The 16,911-nt window shown below is 47.5% G+C and overlaps 1 protein-coding gene across 3 annotated transcripts in view; it reads left to right on the forward strand.

The window, feature by feature from the left end:
* Nucleotides 1-16,911, forward strand: part of CDK5RAP2 (CDK5 regulatory subunit associated protein 2) — a 174,351-nt gene that overhangs the window by 144,856 nt on the left and 12,584 nt on the right. For all 3 annotated transcript variants that reach the window (XM_087419197.1, XM_087419196.1, XM_087419195.1), the window contains 7 exons: nucleotides 1,737-1,856; nucleotides 5,930-6,046; nucleotides 8,116-8,305; nucleotides 9,365-9,486; nucleotides 10,578-10,826; nucleotides 13,844-13,921; nucleotides 14,969-15,234. In XM_087419197.1, coding sequence (XP_087275323.1) covers nucleotides 1,737-1,856; nucleotides 5,930-6,046; nucleotides 8,116-8,305; nucleotides 9,365-9,486; nucleotides 10,578-10,826; nucleotides 13,844-13,921; nucleotides 14,969-15,234 — 1,142 coding nt within the window. The remainder of the gene's footprint in view (nucleotides 1-1,736; nucleotides 1,857-5,929; nucleotides 6,047-8,115; nucleotides 8,306-9,364; nucleotides 9,487-10,577; nucleotides 10,827-13,843; nucleotides 13,922-14,968; nucleotides 15,235-16,911) is intronic.

Genomic DNA, 16,911 nt, shown 5'->3' on the forward strand with positions numbered 1-16,911 from the left:
TGTCCAATTCAACTGGGAATGTTCCTTAAGCCCAAGTGATGACTCCTGGCCAGACTCAGTAGAAGATGACTTGTACTGATGGCTGCTGAGCATTATTACCCCAGAAGCTGGCAGTGTGTGATGTGGATAAACCAGCAAGGAAGGCAGCAGTAGAACAGATAAGTTCCTGACTCATTCCGACCTGACTAGCCACCAGAACATTTGCAGGGCAGCAAGGCATGAGCGGGAGGTGCATTGTGACAACGTGCTGGGAGTTTATGGCAGACAGGATCCTTCAGTGCTGGGCTGCAGTGGGGGCCTCAGACAGCCCACCAAATGACTTGCCACACTCTGACATTAATGGGAGATAGCTGAAGGTCTGGAAATTAAGTCGTCTCATAAACATTCAAATTCATGGCAAAATTACTATTTAATTAGGAAAAGATCTGTAACATTGTGCTACTTTTAAATGAAAGTCATTTTGGAGGAATTAAAACTGGGTCATAACATTAGTATAATGTTTTAAAACAAACATTACTAAGACATACTGAGTGTACCCTAATTGATGAATTAAAGACATTAGTTTTGCCTCTGGATACTTAGTGTGATTATGCTTTAAACACTGATTCTAGAAACTTACCTCTAGGTTGGAACTGTGCTTCCTTCTTTCTTTGTTAAAATGAGATGTGGCAGAGCCTGAAAAAAGAATATATGCTCATTTTAGAAAATTTGGAAAATTTAAATTTTTATATATTATTAAATATTGAGATGTAATATAGGTTTTGAAAAACCTAAAATCTGCCACCCAAAGGCAACCTCTGTTAATGTTTAGGTGTATTTCCTTCTTTTGTGTATATGTGTCTTTCCTGTCTGCAAATTTTTAAGTAGAGCTGTGATTATGCTGAATAACCCATTTTGTATCTATATTGTTGCATGATATTATATGGTCTTCACAATGTAATTTTAATAGCTATGTAATGCTGCATCATAATGGATGTAAAACACTTTATTTAGTAATTTATTTTCAGTTGTTACTGTTATATATAGTGCTAAGATGAACATTTTCATGCATTCTGGCAAATGGTTGTCAGCATCTCTGGCCATCTCCTTAAATAGATTCCTAGAAGTAGAATTATTTGGTAAAAGACATTGGAAAAGAACTTCAAAGACTAGCGATAAAAATAGTCCCCCAAAGTCATACACATTTATACTCATGCTAACAGGATGGACTCTTGAGAATAACCCCGTTACCATTCTCACTAGCACTGGGATTGTTTTGTTCCTGTTTTTAAGTCTTAAATTAGTTAGTGATAAATGGATAACATATTCCTTTCAAAGAATTAGTCTTGAAAATATCTGGATTCATTATGAAGGTAGTTTAATCAACTCTCAGGCAATTCAAGCAGACTTGAAAATGATCTGTTAGTTTCACCATAAGGAAGATTTTAAATTAATATTTGATATTCAGAAGAATAAAGGGCTACATTAGAGTTAGCATTAAAATTGTATGGAATATAATTTTTCCATGTGATGTGAAATATCTTCCTCGTGGAGGGCTGCAGAGAATCATTACACAACTGTGTCTGTGGGCTGTGGGCAATAGCTTGGCCTCCCACACCTAGGAAAGGATTGCCAGTTGCTGACTATCTTAATACATCCAGTACTATTTGGAATTTCAAGATCATTGTATAATCTATAAATTATTCAATTTGTTGGGGGCTTTAGACTTTAAAGTAAAAATGCCCTCCTTCCTGTAGACTTACTAATGGAACATATACAAGAATTTCGAAGTCTGAGAAAACGTTTAGAAGAATCTATTAAAACAAATGAGAAGCTACGGAGACAGCTGGAACGGCAAGGGTCTGAATTTGATCAAGGTAAGGAGGACCTCCCCAAAGGGCGGTGCAAGCCTGTGACTCATTTGTTTGTGATACATTTGCTTGGATAAGCATTCTGTGTATTGGGAAGAGCATCGAATTTGTGGCCAGAGAGATTTCGGTTCAAATCCTGACTTTTCTGCTTACCTCCAGGGCGACCTCACTTCACCTTGCTCACTCTCAGTTACAGTAATTTATCTATAAAATGGGGATAATAATTCCCATTTTGTCCTATTGTGATGAGAATTAAGTGAGCTAAGTTAAGTGGAGTGCCCCACAGTCCCTGGCACAAAGCAGGTACTTGATAAATGTTAATTTCCCAGTCATCGGAGAAGTCGGCCAACTTCTGGCATCCTGAATTGTGGTTGGCTCCTCATTTTGGAAACTGTTGAGGAATAGTTATTTTAAAATAAAACTAAGTAGTATTTTGTCTTTTTGTCAATAATGAATAATAAAAGTATTAGCGTATTAGCAGTCTGGTAAATGTCACATGCCAATTGCAAGGTCGCCAATATTCCTGCATAACCACAATTAGCTCTGAATAGAATATTCTTCCACGAAGAACTTAAAAATATATTTTTTTCCCAAAGTTAACACATTCACATGGTTCAAAAATTAATATCTTCATTCTATACTGTTAATCCTATATTCCCTTCTCTCCTCCTACTTTTGTTAGTTTTCTTCTAGATCTTTACAGTGTTCATGCAAATACAAATATATATATTCTTATTCTCTCCCTCACTTACCCAAAAGGTAGAACACTTTCTATTCTGTTCCTTTTTTCATTGAACAGTATATTTTGGATATCTCTCCTTATTGCTCCAAGGGAGTGTCCTCATTCCGTGAAGAATGTGTCTTGAGAACAGCTTTGTGCACCAGGAAAAGCCTGTGTCTTTGTTTGGGAGTTGGACTGACCTGAGTGTGGATCCCAGCTCCTCTGTTTATTAGCCTTGTGACTTGGGGCAAGTCACCCCACTCTCCCAGTTGCCTTAGAAACCAGAGTCATTGCGAGATTAAACGAGGCAATGTTATGAATACGGCCTTGCTCAGTGCCTCACTCAATACGTGGTTGTCTTCATCGTTAGCAGTTTCATTTTACTCTTTTATTTTGTATAACATTATTAGTTTAACACTGCAAAGCTCTGCCATGGGCGGGAACGCTAATGTCATTTCCATTTCTAGATTTCCCTGAGTTCTAGAAAGCTGTACTCAATGGCGGCACTTGAATCCTTGGACCCCTAGTTCACTTCTCATTCCTCTCTAGCCCATCCCAGCCATCAGCCTAGGAAAACATCTTTCCAAAGTACTGTCTATGCTGCTGTTGGCAAAGTAACCAGAATGGTTCCATTTCTCTCTCTCTCTTCCCAGCCCCCATTCTGCATCCTCCCCCTCCCACCCCCAGGGAAATTGATTAATCTGAGTTATTAGTCATATCAAATGCAGGAAAGAAGTACATGCCTGGGCCCTTCACATTCTCTCTTGGTAATGCCTGAATTAGATTCATTCTGTTTTACATTTTCCCTGGCAAATCCAATTACAGAATTATTTGGGGGCTCAAATGGCCACCAGCTACAATGGAGCAGGCAATTGCTCTGGAGAGTAATTCGCTGTGACAGGAAGGTTTACAAAAAGGCATCGTGAAATATGTACGCTGGTGGAAAGACATGCGGTTCTCACCGTGTTGTCACAGTATCTGAAAAGACTAAGAAAGAAAAGTGGCTCCGCCTCCCCCCTGCTGTGAAACGTTCATCTTGGGAGCAGGTTTGAGAAAGGCATGGCTCCTTGTAATGCTGAGGTGGAGTATTGTTAACAACTGTCATCTCACGTGTTAGATCTTCCAGTGTGTCACCAGTTACACGAGCATATAGTGATGGCGTTCTTTGCATCAGAAGTAGACCCCGCTAGCTCAGGCTCTGTCAGGAACAGTTCTTTGGCCTGCACATTCCTTTGAAAAGTGACTGCCTTAGCTGTAGGCATAGCAGACTTCTGTAGGATTGTTCCCGTTCATCCAGGTTGCTCTTTGGTCCTATTTTGGCTCCAGCCTTTCATCAGTCATGATATTAATACAAATGGTAGTAGCAGTAATAATAACACCACCGATCATTGTTACTGAGCTAATGGGGACTTAGGGAAGTTATGTGACTTGCCTGAGGTCATGCAGCTATTAAGAAGCCAGAAACCCAGGTGTCTCTGAAAAGATACCAGAATTCATAGGGGAGAGTGGAGGAAGATGGTGGGGAGAGACATATGTGAATAGAAAAATTATATGACATTGTGACAAGTGAATCATTAGCATGAGAAAAAGGTAGTGCCCTAGTGTGGAAAGAGTGTGAACTTTGGCTTCTGGGGGATGATGTCATACCTTCCTTATAGGGAGTTTGAATATTACAGGTAATCATTTTTGTACCAGGTTGCTTTTGGCTACAGACAACAGAATATGAGTAAAAACTGGTATAAACAATGGAGATTTATGTTTTCCTACATAACGAGAAATCCAGTGGCAGGCAGCTTCGAGCAGGTCTAACGGCTCAGAGATAGCAGGGCTTGGGTTCGTACCTGTGATGGCTGCAGTAGTTATAAGTATCACATCCTCTTGGGACAGTTTCCAGAGCCCAAGAAAGAAGAGGGTGGGGCTTCTCGCTGTCTTTCGCTTTTCATCCGGGTGGAAAATCCTTCCCAGAAGCTCCCAGCAGGCTTCCTGTCAAGTCTCATTGACCAGATGTGGCACGTGACCATGTTCTAGTTGTACTGGAGGCTGGGGAAGCAGGTGTCCAGCATTTTGGTTCCGTGGTGTAGTCGACTCGGTCAGTAAGGAAGATGGGGAGGGATGCATCTGCCTGCCACATGTAGGAAGCACCTTGCACACAGTAGGTGCTCCCAGAGGGTCGCTGTGGCGTGAGCATTATATACGGTGCAGATGTAGAAAGCTCAGAGGCTGGGGAGGGCTGAGGTGAGTGTCAAGGGAGCTGTCCGGCCAGAGGAAGGGATAGGATTTCCAGAGATGGAACACAGCCGGGACAGGTAAATGAGGAAACCTATCAGAGTTTGTAAGTGACCTCAAACCCAGTCTGTCTAGCTTTAGACTCTGATCTTTTTAGTATACACTTAGAGGCAGTGAATTTGATCTAGGAGTTGAAAGACGAGTATGATGTTGACAGGTGAAGAAGGTGGTAGGCATTCTAGGCAAAACAAATACCTCATTCTGCAGTCAGGGAGGTGTGTGACCACATGGGATATTTGAGGCACAGAAGTGGCTCAGTTTGGCTGCATTTTGGGGCACTAGGGTCTAGGGTGGAGAGGGAGTGGGGTATGCCATGAGATTGGAGCTAAGTAATGGCTCCGAAGTTTGGAACTTGTGTGTGGTTTGGTTGATTGTTGGTCTTTCACAGTGGTGGGCCATCAGATGTTTCTGAGCAGAGAGTAACATGAATGGACTGTGTTTAGGACGATAACCCCATTGGCAGAGTAGCGGAGAGGCCAAGTGCTAAGGCCTGAGCTATAGGGACAGAAGAAAGTGGGCCAGTGTCTGAGGCATCCTGGAAGAAGAGTCAGCAGTGGTGATGGCCTGATCGGGCAGTGGGGGAGAGAGGTGTTTAGGATGGCCCCCAGGTTTCTAGTTCGAGTCAGGGATGGTGGTGATACCATCTAAAGAGGTAGGCAACAGGAGAGAGGGCAGGTTTGGAAGGGTGAGGGGGGAAAGGTGAAGAGATTCGCTTTGTCTGAGATTTAGACTGTCTCAGTGGAGAGGTCCAGCAGGTGCTGGATAGATGGGTTTGGACCTCTGGAGAGACATCTGTGAAGGGTAAGACTGTCACCCACTCACCCCACCTGGCCCAGCTCTCCTCCTTTGTTCACTCTTAGGACATGTAAGATGTGGGGGAGCCCCCTCTTGTCTCCTCTTTCAGATTTACTCTCATTTCCCTTTGGGCTCTTATAATACCTTCTGTCGTTCACAGGAGTGATTTTCATTGTGTATTGTGTTTCCTCATTATTTAGAACTGTTTTTCTAGCAAGTTCCATCAGTACTTACCTGAAGACTCTCCTTAAATCACTATTTGTATGTGTTTTTATAGGTTCTTCAAACAATTTTGCTTATGGTTCAGAGCTGCATAATTCTCTGACATCAGAAATTCGTTTCCTGAGGAAGCAGAACCAGGCCCTCCATACAATGCTCACTAGAGGATCCAGAGGTAAGAATTAAAGGAGCCATCTGCAGCCTGGAGCCCCACAGCCTTCTGTGGCGTGAGAAGAATGCAGGCACTGGAGTCTGACCAACCTAGGTTCAAATCCTGTGGCTCTGTGACTTTGGGCAGGTCACTTAACCTCTCTGAATCTCAGCATTCTTAGCTGTAAAATAGGAATACCTGACAGGGCTGTTGTGACAGTTAAATGCTGTGAAGCCCTCAGCACCATGTCTCTAATGGGGCTCAGTGAATGTCACTTTCTCTACTTGTCACTCATCGCCTCTATACAGCCACCTCTCATTTGTCTTAATTCACAGTGGGAGAGAGAGGGGCTGGAATATATTACTGCCAAAATCTCAAACAGAGATTTCCTACTATCAGGAAAGCTTTTCCAGTATTTCTTATAAAGATTCTGCTGTTAATTCCTCCTGTTTGGAGCTTAACCCCCAAAGGTCATGTAAGCTTTCGCTTCCATTATCTCTCAGTACTTAGCACGTTTCTGGAGTGATGTGTTATCAGTCCTGTTTTACAGGTGAGGAACTGAGGCCTATGGAATTGACTGACCTGTGGCCACAGAGCTGGAAGGTGGTGGAGCTGGAACTTAGGCAGCTTGTTTCACTTGCCCTAGAGGATATCGATGCTGATTTTGGCTTCAGAGATGAAACTGGGGCTTCTGCAGGTCATTGCTTCACTCAGCAAACGTTCCTGGCTCCTGCTCTGTGTAGGGGCCTGTGTAGACTCTGATACAGAAGTGAGTGCGACCTGGTGCTTTCCCTCAGGGGCTCATGGTCTGATGGGAGGCACAGCCCGGCTACCCATGGCAGGACAGCACGAGGGTTAGCCGTGATAAAGGCAGGCTCGAGGGGCTGCAGGACCCTGGAGAAGGCATCCTGACCCCAGGACAGCTGGTCTTCAGAAGCTGCGTCTAGAAGGCTAAGTAGGGGTTAACCAAGGTGCCTGTGGTTTAGAAGAGCCAGGGCCTTTTAAATAGAAGGAAGAGAGCAAAGGCCTAGGGGTTACAGAGGGGGTGAGTGTAGACCAGTCGGGAATTAGATGAAGCTTGGCGTGGCTGGAGTCTGAGGGAGGAAGAGAAAACTTGCTCAGAAATGACCGTGTCGTGGTTAAGAGTGGAGTCAGAAAACCTGGTCTGAGCCCTGGCTCTGCCACTTTGTAGCTGTGTGACCTTGACCTTGGGGGACCTTAACCTCTTGTATCCTTAGTTTCCTGTCTGGAAATTGGGGAGAATAATAGTGCCTACCTGGGAGGTTTGCTGTGAAGAGTAAGTAAGATGGTCCATGTGAAGGTCTCAATGTAACGCCTGCATTGAGCGCCATGGCCGTGTTAGCTGTCACCACCGCCAGCACTGCTAACAGCTCGTGTTGTGGAGCGCTTCCAGCCTTCAAAGTACTCGTGAAACCCCGTGCTCCGTCTTATACACACAGGAACTCAGTTAGTCCTCACACCAATACCCACGAGGAAACTGAGGCACAGAGAAGTGAAGAAACGCATCACAGTTATGGAGGCAGTGAGCGGAGGAGCTGCACTGAACAGCTGCTCTGCCTCCAGCCCTGCTCCTGACTGCCTTGTCTCTGTGCCCCCGGCGTATTTCTCCCTCAGGAGAGGTGCTGTGCTCAGGGCCGGAGAGCACGTGGGCCCCAGCTTGCCATTTGCACAGCCCTGCTAGTCTCCTAGTAGGAGGCGGTGGGGAGAGGGGGCTTGTAGACTCGCCCCTCGCCCATTGCCAGAATTTTGGGCCCTGTTTCTTGCCTCTGTCGATAATTTCTACCCGCTGTTTGCTCTGTGAAGGCAAAGTAACTAGGTTTGAACGGCCCATTATTTAATAGAAAATTAAACAGGCCCATTTCATCCCAGTGACGTTTAATCTGCAGCCTTCATGTTGACAGATTTATCTGCCCAACGTGCATAAGATAACTGGAATGCCAAAATCCTAAATGCCAGATTAAATCTCATTCTCTTTTGTGTTCTTGGAGTGCTCAGCTGAAGTGCTGTATTTGCGTAACGAGGTTGGAAGAAACAAACGGTGTCTTCTCAGTGGCGCTTCCCTGTGTTTGCAGATAAACAGAAGGAGAATGAGAGATTACGCGAGTCCCTCTCCCGGAAGACTGCAAACCTGGAGCACCTTCAGCGCGAGTTTGCCTGTGTGAAGGGAGAGAATGAGAGGCTGCAGAGGGAGGTCGGCGAGAAGGAGAGGCACAACCAGCAGCTGCTCCAGGAAGTCCGCGCCAGCCGCAGTGAACTGAGCAGGTAGGGTTCATGGTCACCCCCCACCCCCCCCGCCGTGGCCACGCCACGTGTCCAGGCCCTGGGTTGCAGTCGCGGAACAGGGCGTGCCAGCCCCTGCCCCAGTGCACAGGGACAGCCAGGTGCACACAGACACGCAGGGTGTCAGGTGGGGATAAAATACACGGAGCCAAGTCATCTGAGTAGGGAGGAGAGGTCCTGGGGGCGGGTGGCTGCTTTTATCCAGGGCGGGTCAGAGAAGGCCTCTCTGGAAAGACTCCATTTGAGCAGCCCCTGAAAGCAGCGAGGGTGTGAGCTCTGCAGGTATCTGAAGGAAGATCATTTTCCAAAGGAAGGGTGAGAGCCCTGAGGCGGGGTGTCCTTGGCCTGTGCAGGCAGAGCAGGGAGGCCAGTGCGCCTGCCTGGAGGAGAGAGGCTGTGGCAGGGGATGAGGGCAGAGAGGCGGCCGGGTGCCGAGTCACGGAGGACCTTGTAGCCATGGGAAGGACTTTGGTTTTTACTCCGAGGTACACAGGAAGCCGTTGGGAGATTCTGCGTAGGGCAGTGACGTGAGTGTGACTTCGATTTTAAGGGTCATGCTGACTGCCCTCCTGCAGTTTCCCCCTTAGACCGTCTTGTCCCATGTGTTTCAGTTGCTCCTGTCAGCACTCGTGAATGCCCCACACTAGAGTCACTGACGTCACCCTTGGTTACCCGGGTGGTGCCGTGATTTAGCAGGATCACGGTCTTGGCCATCACAGTCCTGGCACCTCTCCTGAGCTGTGCGCCCCTGGGTAAGACGGGACCTTTTTGAGCTTCACTTCCTCATATCGGTGAATTGAGGATTAGATAGCATGTACCTTTTAGGTTGTCTGTGAAGATGACATGAGATAAGTGTGTAAAGCGCTGGGTCCAGAGGGACACTGGGGATTTAGTGGCTGTGCCTGGAATCCTTGACCGTGGCTTGTCACTTTGTCCACACTCTTCTGGCGGAGGGTGTAACTGGCCTGCCCAGTGGGGTAGGAGTAAGTCACCCTCGGTTAGAATTAACCTGTCCTCCGCGTGGTGGTGGGGCCTTTGCAGGGTGCAGGAGGCGGTGCACTTGAGGCAGCAGCTGCTCTCTCAGAACGACAAGCTACTGCAGTCTCTCCGGGTGGAGCTGAAGGTGTACGAGAAGCTGGAGGAGGAACACAGGAGGCCGAGAGGTACTGGGCGCTCTGGTCTGAGGCCCCCCTCATCCTGGGGCTGCTGCGTCTTGGGCTGAGTTCACCCGGGCTGTGCGGCCTCAGCACTCTTTCCGGAAATGCTGTCGTCAGACCCTGAGCTTGCCTCCTGGGTGGAGTAGGTACCTCTGGAAGCAGGCTCTCTGGCCCACTCTTCTTCTGAAGAAGCAGCAGGAAACGTGGAAGGACTTAGGCTCAGGAGGCACCAGCTCAGGTCTGGATTCTTACTGCCTGCTTCCTGGCTGTGACACCTTGAGCAGGTCACCTCACCCTTCAGGCCTGTGTCTTCCTCTATAAAACGTGTCTGCTAGTATCTAGTCTATAGAGTTTTCATGAAAATTGAATGAGATCATTTATTAAAAGCATCCTAGCACAGTACCTGGCACATAATAGATACTCAAGAAATAACTTTTATTATAATTTTCCTGCTAGCGTGTGTTTCTTTTGCCCATTCATTCAGCAGACAATTATGGCGCGCCTCCTCTGTGCTGGACCTTGTTCTGGAGATGGTCGTTGACCCTGGTTCTCTCTATATCCTGTGAGAGATACCGGATCAGTGCGACTCGACTGTAAATGTTTTAGAATCAATTTTGAGGTGTGGTGGGGTTTTTTTTTCAAACTAATTTTCCAGATGGTTTCTCCCTATTGAAAATTTATCTAGAAAAGGGTCACCTCACAGCTTTCATTTTCTCCTCAAGTTGCTTCTCTTATCCTTGCTGTTGTGCCTTTTTAATATACTGTGGTTCTTAAAATAACCCTTTTTATTCTATAATTCCAGCCCAAATAGATTTTATTACGACTAGACATAATTTCGGGGTTTGGTGTGCAATTTGCTAGGCTTTTATGGCCAGAAGCAAAAATTAATTTCCAGCTCTTATTTAGCCTGTGGAATAGCAGCAATTAAGGCTGCCAATATTTTTGTTTTTAAAGTCAAGTTGTTATTTTAAATTGTACCTAGTTCTTGGGAAGGGGAAGGGGTGGTGGTGACGGGTTTAAAACACTGTCAAGCTCCTTTGATGGCTGACTCTTTGGTGGTGGAAGATGTCAAGGCTTCCCTTTGCACATGTTCGCAGAGGCCAGAGCAGAGGCGTCGGGAGAAGGCTGGAGGGGGCAGGACCCTTTCAGTGAGCTGCGTGGCCTCCTGCCGGAGATCCGGGCTCTGCGGGCCCAGCTGGAAAGGAGCATCGAAACCAACAGCATGCTGCAGAGCAAGCTGGAGGAGCAGCTGGCGAAGGGGGAGAAGAAGGCTCAGGAAGCAGCGCTCACTCTGGCTCTGCAAACCGTGTCCATCCCCGAGCGGCCCCTTCAGCTGGACAAGCATGGTACCGCTCCTGCCTCTCCTCTCTGAAAACGCAGCCCTGTGCATCTTTGTGGGACGTAGGAACTTCTGAATGGTGCCCTTGCCCCACGGAGGTCTTTCCATTGACAGCAGACACGCTACATGCTAGGAGCCAGAGGACCTGACCACTAATTAGCTGTCACCTTTGGCAAAATGGTGTAGTCTCTGGGGCCTCCCTCTTCTCAGGGAAGTGAAGTTTGGGCTTCCAGCCACCCTCGTTGCCTCCAGTCTTGCCCTCCCCCATCCATTTAGTCCTGCCCACATCACTCCACTGCTGGAAATCCTTTTTAGTCCCTCTTACTGCCTTTAAAAGAGAATCTAAACCTCTTACTCTGGCTGTCAGTGTCTTTCAGGATCCGCCAAGCATCCTGGTGGGTTTGAAAACTAGTTCTGTTTTGCATTTGCTTCTGGGTTTATTGTCCAGCCCTGCAGAGGCTGTGGAGGGCAGCAGGAAGAGGATAGGATGGTTCCCATCCCTCTGCGGCCACTCACCGAGCACAGGGCCTGGAACAATCCAGCAAATGGTCAGGCTCAAAGCAGTCAGCTAGGCCATCCTATTTGCTCTAGGGATGAAGGAACTCAGACCCAGAGAGGGTACTGGCCTTGCCCAAAGTGACACAGCAAGTAGGTGGCAGAGCTGGTGCTAGAAGTCGTTCAGCTCTGAGTCCAATGCTGCTCCTGAAGCACAGAGAGCTTCTGGAGCCTCAGGTGTCTGGGCATCGTCATTCTAATGCCCACGGGGTGGACGTGCACATTCAGGGGACCAGGAATGTCAACATATGTTATAAACAAGTATTGGATAAAAATTTGGACTTACCTTTCTTGAATTGGGAATTACATCTATTGGCTTTAATTAAAAAAATTAAAATCTCTTAAAGAGCACCTAGTCAGCTTGTTTTAGAACTTGTAGTGATTGGTTCATTGGTTTCTCCTTGATAAAGATGTAAAATTTTAAACAAAAGATGATGTGACAATATGAAAAAAAAGTTAAGAAATATTCTTCACGATTCTACACAATGATAATTTTTTTTTAAGTGAAGAAGATGAGCCCTGAGCTAACAGCTGTTGCCAATCCTCCTCTTTTTGCAGAGGAAGAGTGGCCCTGGGCTAACATCTGTGCCCGTCTTCCTCTACTGTATATGTGGGACGCCACCACAGCATGGCTTGATAAGCGGTGCATAGGTCCACACCCAGGATCCCATCCTGCCAATCCCGGGCCACCGAAGTGGAGCGCGCGCACTTAACCACTATGCCACCGGGCTGGCCCCCCAAATGATAATTTTTTTACTTTGCATATTTCTCTTCATGTGGTAGTCAAATGCAGGCATGAATTTATATTGTGAAATTGGTTTTTATGCCATTCTGTTCTTTCTTTGGTTTTGCCCAATATTACGTCGTAAATGTCTCCCCTGCTTTTACACGGGCTTCCTAATTATTGTTTTCAGATTATTGTCAGTCACCAAACCATTACCCTGGTGATTATGAAAGTGGTCTCTGATTTGGAGCTTTAGTAAATGTTGATGTTAATACATTTTCTGCTGTTAAATAGTATTCTTAGGATAAAATCCTACTAGGGGTCGGAAAAGTGCTATATTGGCGCCTTCCACGTGGGACGCCACGCGGTAGGCATTACTGTTTTAAATGTAGGTCTGCTCCTGGCCCTTCTTAGGGCTTTGAGGAGATGAGACCAAGGAGATTCTGGGGGTGGGCTAGGGGAGATTGAAGCAGGGAGGACGATTCAGGGCTTGGGGTGCCCAGGAGGGAGAGTTGGGGCAGCTGAAGTGAGGAGGCTGTGGAGCAGTCTTTGCCTGCTTTTGAAATTGTCCAGGGTCAGCTAGGTGCACCTCGGAAGAGGCGTCCAGGAGACTGTTCAAAGTTAGTGCTGCCTCAGCGGAAAAGTTCTCCAGTTTCCTTGAGTGAAGATTAGAATGTATCTATCATAGGCAGCAGCATTTTTTCCTTTGCAGATGACTTTTCAGGACTGTATTTAAGTGCACCTGTTTGAAGGTTCTGCTCTCAAGATTGCTGTTTTTGGCAGAAAGGATTTCCTCTCGGGCCAGCTCCGCAGAGCTGACCCCCTGGCTCCTTGGTCCTGGAATCAAAGTGCACCCTTGGGAGGTGCCTGCATGGGGAGGAGCTGGGTGGGGCAACCGAAGGCCTGGACACAGTCCTCACTCTGCTGCTGACACTCTGGGTAATGCTAGGCAGATCACTTCCTGCCTCTGGCCCTTGGTCTCCTCTTCCATGAAATCTGAATTACAGTGCCATCCTGCCCACTGAGCTACCGAGAGTTCAGACGTGAAAGAACTTTCTAAATTATAGAAGTGGCAGATCATCTTGTACAGCATCTAATTGGCTTTGTCTCCTTCTGTTGTTTCAAATGCATCACCTCCTGAATCCCACTATAGGTCACTCTTCTCTCTTACTGGGGTTATTGCAGTAGCCTCCAGACTCACTCCTTCAGTCTAAAACACAGATCGCAGCTTGACGTTGCCTTGCCTAAACCCTTGAGTGGGTCCCCACAGCCCTCACACTTCTGGCCTTGCATCCCATCTGTGTCGTTTTCCTGCACCCTGTCTCAGCAGTATGAACTGCTTCATTCTCCCTGCATATGTCATGACGGCTCATTCTTCTGTGCCTTGGCATCTGCTTGTTCCTCTGCCTGCATTTCTTTCCCTTCTCTGGGTTAGCACCCCTCACCTGAGCTCTCTCAGCCCCTATGCTTCCCTCCCTTAGCCCTGACCATCCTGAAGAGAAACTGCCTGTTTATTTGTCTGGATAAGAGAATCCTTCCAGGGCGGGGACCGGGCCTGCTCACTGTGTCTCCCCAGTGCCCTGCACAGGGCCTGGCAGGAGAGATGCCCAGTGAAGACTTGAATGAATGCCTGTGGGTGTCTGGTACATTACTGTGTTCTCATTCAGTTCTCTCTCAAATGCCAATGACAGTGAAACTAAAATTTTTGACAGTTTGTTTTCCTTCTCTTATTTTGCATTTTGTAGATGATGACAAATGTCCCATGGCAGTCGATAATTCATGCGATCTGTTTGATTCCACCCTGGCAGTGCCACCAAGATCAGGTACAAAGCTGAAGTCTGGGTAACCACAGCAGGGTTGGGTTTGGCAGTAGGAGGTTTTAAATTGAAGAAAAGAGGGCTCCCTGGTCCCAACTCAAGAGGGTGTTTGGCAGGATTTGGGGTTTCGGGTTCTCAGCATCTCTAGCTGGTGATCTCGTCCTCCAAGCCAGTTCATCTGTTCCCAGGAGTCACCAACCTCAGCAACGTCATTGGGTCCCTGTTGCCCTAGATTAAAGTGTGACCACCTTAGCGTGGCTCTCAAGGCCCTCCAGCATCCCCCACGGTGGGCCCATCCAGCCTGCTCCCCCTGCCCTCGTGTTGGCACACAGACGGTCCCCGTCCTGCAGACGGGCCTGCACTTTCCCCTCCCTGGGGCTGTGCAGTGCAGCTCCCTGCTGTTCCAGACGCCTTTGTCTCATTCTCTGCCAGTGAGAATCCTACTACTTCTCAAGACGCATTGTGAATGCAGACTTCTCTGTGAAAGGCCTTTCCTGATGTCCCCAGTCAGTTATTCATCCATACTTCTGTTGATCCAAAGGTAGAAAGCAACAGGCTTCTACCTCTGTTTAGTGTAATTCTGGCTACCTGTTCAACCCAGCTTAAATGTGGCTTCTTCTAAGAAGCCTTCCCTGATCTCCCTTTCTGCACAGAGAATTGATTATTTTTTCCTCTGAGCTCCAGCTCTTCATTGTTGTGCTGTTACACCTCCCACATGGTTTCTGTATTCTGATTAGACCATGGCCTCCTGGAATGCAGGCCCTGGCTTGATTCATCCGTGTAATTCAGGGGTTTTCTGCAGAGTGGGTGCCTGACAAGTGATGGTTGAATTGAATTGAGCTTCTCCCGCAAGGTGAGTAAGCCCAGCATGGAGTAATGTACAGACTGAGGTCCAGGAGCCAGGCCTCTTTCCCCTCTGGGCCGGGCCAGGTGACATTTGGGCCTGACGGCTACTCTTAGCCCTCCTGACTGGCTTCAGCATCCTTGAACGCAGCTTCTTGAACGCAGGGTGCTGCCCCAAATAGATCTGACATCTTCCCTCTCATTCCGTAGCTTCAGAGACTCCTCCACTCTCTGGACATGACATGGACTCCCTCTCCTGTGACAGCGGCAGCTCAGCCATCAGCACCCCATGCATGTCCCAGCTGGTCCCTGGCCACCGCCTGTGGGCCAGCAAGAGTGGCCACCACATCCTGGGCCTGACTGAGGACTACGATGCCCTGTGCAAGCAGATTGGCCAGGGCCAGAAGCTCCTTGCCGAGATGGACATTCAAATCCAGGAAGCTCCCAGCTCCACGAGTCAGGAGCTGGGAATAAAGGTAACTCGACCCACTGAGCTGGAGGGAGAGATGCTCTCTGGGAGCAGTAAGTGGACGGGGCTGGCTGAGGGTGCTAGGAGGCTAGGGGCGCACGTGTCCTCAGTGAGGCTCTGAGAAGAGGGACTAGGAATTAGCCATGAAAGCTCAGGGGTCAGGTCCAGTCTAGGGGACTGTTTGTAGTTTTCCTGTGGGAGGGACACTTGCTGAGGTTCGTGCCCTGTGTAACGGATTGCTTCCCTGTGATCTGCACTTCCCCACGACCGCCTCTGTCTGTCCAGTCTCATCTGTCCTTCTGTCCTTCAGTCCCTCAGTGTGTCCATCGGTTCATCTACCCAGTCACCTCTCTGTCACCCATCCAGGCCTCTGTGCTCAGGCTCTGGGGCTACTGTGGCGAACAAGATAGCTACAGGTCCTGATCCTCATGTAGCAGAGGGTCAGCCACACCGTAATTTCTCACCTGCTTTGTGATGAGCGTGCCAATGTGAGATACCCTATACCCACCTCAAGGTTGTTGGCAGCTGCCATCTCTTCTTGCAGAGGAGCTTTTAATCTAGCCATTTTCTTTCATCCCAGAACAGCCCTTGAAGTAGGTCATGTCATTCCTACTTCACAGATACTGAGGTGGAGTGACTTGAGCGGTCAGGATTTGAACTCAGTTCTTCATCCTCCAAGGGCTCTCTTTCTGTGTCATGACACTGCTTCCTGAAGAACATTGCAGGTCACCTCCCTCACCCGTGCAGAACCTCCACTTCCCCCTGGGTGCTGTCAGGCTCCAGGGGATTCTCATTTCTAGGTCTGCGCCTGCCTGCCTCCACACCGTCCTCTCTCGATTTCTACCTCCGTGTGCCCTGTTCCCATCAGGCTGGGCTGTGTGCTCTCGTCCCTGCTTGCCAACCACATCCCATCTCTAGCCCTGGCCCCCTGTGCCCTCTGGCTTGGAAGACCCCTCAGCCCCTTTTACCATCCCCTTCTTCCTGCTCATCCTACTGGAATCCTCTTTATTATAAAGTTTGCTCTTGTAGAGCCCATGTGCCAGGTGCTCGACATAAAGTTACACGATCACTTCCTCCAAGGCTTGGGGTCAAATTTTGTTTTTCCTCTCAGACTGGACCCAACCTCTGAGTTCCAGTGGGTCACGTGTTCTGGTCCCTCTTCTCAGGTCCTCACTGAGGGTCTTGGGTCCTCTGCTTCCTCATACCTGTTTTCCCTTTTTGTTTTTTGTTTTACTGTATTATAAAAATCAATTTTGCGTTTTATATTCCACTAGATAATAAGCTTCAGGAGAGCAGGGAAGTAGTGTCTGTTTTCCTCGGTATGTATATTCACTACCTAGCACAGGACCTGGCATGGAGTAGGTGCATGGTAAATATTTGCTGAATGAATTAATAAATATTAATAAAATTGTTCTCTTCTAATTATAATCTTTTTTTGTACAAAAGCTAGAAACTATAGAAAAGCATAAAAAACACATCTATAAAAATACCACATAGCACTCAACTCTTAAAATTTTGATATATGTATGCTTTAGCTCTTTTGTAAAGTTTAATAAACTGGCTCATACATATATGAATTTCATATTTTGACTTGCGGTTCAACATTATATTAAAATTTTTCCTATCTCATTCAGTTTTTCTAGAACTTGACTTTTAATGGCTGAAAACAAGCTAACATATGAAT

Source organism: Ceratotherium simum, chromosome 29 (genome assembly GCF_057802395.1).
Source record: "Ceratotherium simum simum isolate JZ-2026a chromosome 29, ASM5780239v1, whole genome shotgun sequence".
NCBI lineage: Eukaryota > Metazoa > Chordata > Mammalia > Perissodactyla > Rhinocerotidae > Ceratotherium > Ceratotherium simum.